The sequence below is a fragment of the Nicotiana attenuata genome, unplaced genomic scaffold (assembly GCF_001879085.1).
Source record: "Nicotiana attenuata strain UT unplaced genomic scaffold, NIATTr2, whole genome shotgun sequence".
Taxonomy (NCBI): domain Eukaryota; kingdom Viridiplantae; phylum Streptophyta; class Magnoliopsida; order Solanales; family Solanaceae; genus Nicotiana; species Nicotiana attenuata.
The window spans coordinates 1-3,155 of NW_017696825.1; the positions used below are offsets into that span (position 1 = coordinate 1).

The following is a 3,155-nucleotide window of genomic DNA, read 5'->3' on the forward strand; positions in this document are numbered from 1 at the left end:
TTTTTCAAGGGAATTACTGTTCGATCTGACTTGGTTGGCCTAATAATGCGCCGTAATGAACTTGCAAATGATCTTCTCAAGACCACTATAACTCAACAACTGCCACCAATGTTACAGGTAAGGTATCTCCGTCTCATCCTGTTATACTTGGGTTAAATACAGATAGTGTTTGCTAGAACTGAATATTTTGCATTAGTACTGTCTAGTCATTGAATATGTGGCTGATCAGTTTCCACATAATGGCGTGTTGTCCACTAAGCATTCAGGGCTGCACCGCATTTCCTTGTGTCCTTCTATTATTTTCTGTTCGTGCACAGTCCTGTAAATTTATAGAAATTGTTAAGGTTAGAAGGCTCTTAATTGTATTCTGTAACCTGTTCTGTCTGGTACCGCATAAAAATCTCTACTGAAATATATCCTCCCCCTCCCCTTGGTTTGGTTGTCTTCATAAAGGTGAATGTTTTGCCCGCTAAGGGTAGTTCATTCTGAATACACCTTCATAATTAGTATTGAATACTAGTTCTTCCTGTAGAGACCTAAGCATGGTTGTCATCTTCCACCACTATCCCAGGCCACAATCAATCATTTATCGCCTTAAATATAAGTAAACACCATAAAAGGGATCAGAAAACTGAATTAGCTTATTACCTCACCAAGAGGAACTCATTTAACAAAATCTTCTAGATATTAGTAACTTATTATTCTGGTGACTTCTTTCTTTTGATGCAGAGTCCAAATATGTGCAGAGGCTGTCGACACCTCAATGTCTATACCGTTTATCATAAGGTAATTTGAGAAGTTCTCAGGGTCTTCATAGTGACAAGCATCCATTGTACTCTTTTACGTATATAGATTTTCAAAATAATTGGTTAAAGGGGCTTCCATGTTTACTCAGTTCAATCCTAAAACATTTTAGCATCTTTACCTCTGCTCCATGCTAAGAAAATGTTCTCCTTTCAAAATGATCGAGATTCTGTGAAACACAGATGATAAACCATCTATAGAAGAAAGGAAGGAAGCTTAGTTGTTGAATTGTTGAAGTCAGTAACTAAATCCTTTGGTTGGCGAATGTGCATGTGATAAATATACAGAGGTATCTTCATCAAAATAAATATACAGAGGTAATATGCTTACACACACTGTAGTTCTCTGTGGTAACAGTAACATAGGTGCTTGCTGATAGAAGAAGGGGTAATTAACAATCAAGAGAAAGTTATTGCCTCAAATGCCATGTTTAGAATACTAGTATTAGGCCTGATTCCTGAAATATATCAAAAGACTGTAAACTTTGACATTTATGCTACAACTAGTACTTATTTGGAACCTGAATTGAGGTAAAAGATTGCATTTATAACATCTGTGTTAGAATTCTAATTATGTCAGGTCTTAGTTTTCTTGACAAAGGTGCCAAAACTTGGTGCGCCTAAGAAGCTAGACATGTAATCAAGGCAATCTAACTGCATTTCTGAATACGAATCAATTTGCCTAACGATGAGGAGTCAGCATTTTGCAGTGTGCAATGTGGAAAGGACTAAAGGAACATATTTGCAATTGAGCAGAAATTGCTTCCTTTTTTGTTAACCAAATGGGTAAAATAATGGGGATGATAAATCAACATGCATGTTTTCCATATGAGCCTAATCAATGTTGACATGAAAATCAGCCATCTTTTCTTGGTGTATGCCCAAATACTTATTCTCATCTTAGTTGTGCTTATACATCGTATTATGGGTAACATCAATATTCAGTATTATTGGGACTTTGTTGAAATTAAAAACTTGTACTACTGGATCCTGAAAATTTTCATAGGCATATGGTGGCACCACAGAAGGTAGCGGTTTGGGCGGTGTGTTTGATTCACTTGTTAGCCATCTAACAAATGTACATACTAATTTTCTTCAAAAATGGGATCAGTTGATTGACTTGGAGGCTAAAGAAGTTGAGGTACAATTCATTGTTGACCGTAAATTAAGAAATCACTTCATGGCAATTCAATATCTCTTTACTTGTTAATTTTTTTTTTAGGTTGCAAAGAAAGAAATTTGGTGTTCACAAAGTTCAAAGAATGACCTTTACGCTCTATCTTCTCTTGTCCTTGATACGTCAGAACGAACCACACCAACAAACTTTTGCAAAGGAAATCAATTTACTTATCACTTTGTACATCGAGATTGGACTTCCTTGGGCACTCATCAACAGGATGGAGATGCTCTTAATAGTTATAATTTTCCTATGAAAAAGTTTGAATCCTCACTTAGGAATGGGGATTATGTGGTATTCTTCTTTCTCATATTCTTTTTGTTTTATGCACTCCTGAATGTTATATTTTCACAGCAATCAGCTGAAGCAAGAATTACTTGTCCATAGTTGTAACATCATCTGTTTGCCTCCAGGAGAAAAGTAGTGAGACAGAGCAGTTATATGCATCTATAGCAAACTGCATGATCCTGTCCCTGTGAAATATATTAATTGGATGGCTTGAACTAATAGTTCAATTAGTTATTTTGGTGAAGTAATGAAGCTTCTTAGAATTCAATGAATCAACTATGCCTTGATCCTGAATTAGTTGTGGTCAGCTACAGTAATCCTCTTATTCATTCCACTCTATCAGGGAGCACATGCCTTGGTGGCTCTGGGATCATCCCACAAATTTAGTAATTCTCTACTAGCGTCAAACCCTCGGGCTTTACTTGGGTTTGGGACCGCTACGCTTCGTGAAGCTCATAGAGGAAAGGGAGTTCTCACTATTCAATAACAAAAAGCAGAATAATAGTCAATATTTTCTTAAAAAATGGAGTAATTTCTGATTTAGTTGGGGCCATGGCTTATGTTTGTATAAGTTGCCTGCAAATAGAGTAATTTCTAGTTTCATTGAGCCTCTCATTAGCTGAACTTTTTGTTTCGCCCCTGCACTTTCAGCTCAGCGTAGTGTATGAGTTGTGATCGTTTGAATTGAAAGTGCTGTCTTATAAGCGCTGTATGTTTGGTTCTATTCATGGTCATGATCAATTGACGGTATGACAATATAAATTTTAAACTTTTCAGATATTGAGCACTGAACCTGGTGGTATACTAATAGCTACTGGAGTTGTTGTAGATATGAGTTGCTCTCGCATCTCGGTGAGTATTAGATCTTTATTTGGTATTAATTCTTC

At 36.4% G+C, this 3,155-nt stretch overlaps 1 protein-coding gene across 1 annotated transcript; it reads left to right on the forward strand.

Annotated features, from left to right (window-relative positions):
- Nucleotides 1-6: 6 nt before the first annotated feature.
- LOC109222672 lies at nucleotides 7-3,120 on the forward strand (the record flags this gene model as incomplete). The annotated part of the gene is made up of 5 exons (XM_019386997.1): nucleotides 7-117; nucleotides 730-786; nucleotides 1,810-1,944; nucleotides 2,026-2,274; nucleotides 3,046-3,120. Coding segments are annotated over exons 1-5 (588 nt in total), but the record flags the coding sequence as incomplete, so codon positions are not given.
- Between the last annotated feature and the right edge of the window lie 35 nt (nucleotides 3,121-3,155).